General features: G+C 47.5%; 1 protein-coding gene across 1 annotated transcript; it reads right to left on the reverse strand.

Annotated features, from left to right (window-relative positions):
• Nucleotides 1–321: 321 nt before the first annotated feature.
• Nucleotides 322–627, reverse strand: LOC118569197 (60S ribosomal protein L36-like). Its single transcript, XM_036166933.1, has one exon. The coding sequence runs from the start codon at nucleotides 625–627 to the stop codon at nucleotides 322–324; it is 306 nt and encodes a 101-aa protein (XP_036022826.1).
• Nucleotides 628–941: the final 314 nt, after the last annotated feature.

The raw sequence follows: 941 nt of genomic DNA on the forward strand, positions 1-941 counted from the left end.
TGCATAACAAAACTAAACAAAAAGCCATAAGAGATGAAAGAAAGCCATGGCAAGAAGGAAGGAGCCATAGGGATATGAGTGTAAACAGAATGGACGATATTCGTATACAACACTGTCAAAGAATAATTTGAGTCCATTAAAATGATAACACTCAGAATCCACAGCTGATGCTGATTCATTGGTAATCCCCCAATTTACTTTTTTTTTTTTTTTTTTTTTTTTTTTGCGCGGTAGCAACGTTTATTGGGGGACGGGTGTGTGTGTGTGTGTGTGTGTGTGTGTGTGTGTGTGTGTGTGTGTGTGTGTGTGTGTGTGTGTGTGTCAGTCCTTCTTGGCCGCAGCCTTCCGCACCAGGGCCAGCACGTTGCTCAGCTCCTCCCGCTTCCTCTTGGCGCGGATGTGCGTGCCCACCCTCTTCTTGATGAACTTGAACGCGCGCTTGTCCTTGGACACCTTGAGCAGCTCCATGGCGCAGCGCTCATAGGGCGTGAAGCCACACACCTCCCGGATCATGTCCCGCACGAACTTGGTGTGCTTGGTGAGGCGCCCGTGGCACCGGCTGTGCCTCGGCTTGCTGCCGTTGTGGCCCTTGTTGAGGCCCATGGCCATGGGGTAGCGCAGGGCCATGACTGCTGCTCTCTGATGGGGGCCGCGACAGGAAGCCCGATTTACTTTTTTATTCACCTACAACTGACCATGCATGTATCAGATCTATCATTTTAGCTCTTGTTTGGTATAGTGATTGCAGCTATATCCCAGTAATGAGAGAGTATGGAGTATGATAGGAGAATAGTAAGGTTGAGGCCAGCAAGTTTTACGTAGCCAGACCCACTGTAAAATAATTCAGAACAAAAATCAAAGGGACAAACTTCAACACTCAAACCCCAACAAACAAACTCAAACTATCAGCATTCAAACAGGAAATCGAAAAGTAACAACAA

Source organism: Onychomys torridus, chromosome 17 (genome assembly GCF_903995425.1).
Source record: "Onychomys torridus chromosome 17, mOncTor1.1, whole genome shotgun sequence".
Taxonomy (NCBI): domain Eukaryota; kingdom Metazoa; phylum Chordata; class Mammalia; order Rodentia; family Cricetidae; genus Onychomys; species Onychomys torridus.

What these genes read in the sequence shown, in the direction of transcription:
- LOC118569197 (XM_036166933.1), bottom strand. Translation starts at nt 627, where the DNA reads ATGGCCCTGCGCTACCCCATGGCCATGGGCCTCAACAAGGGCCACAAC.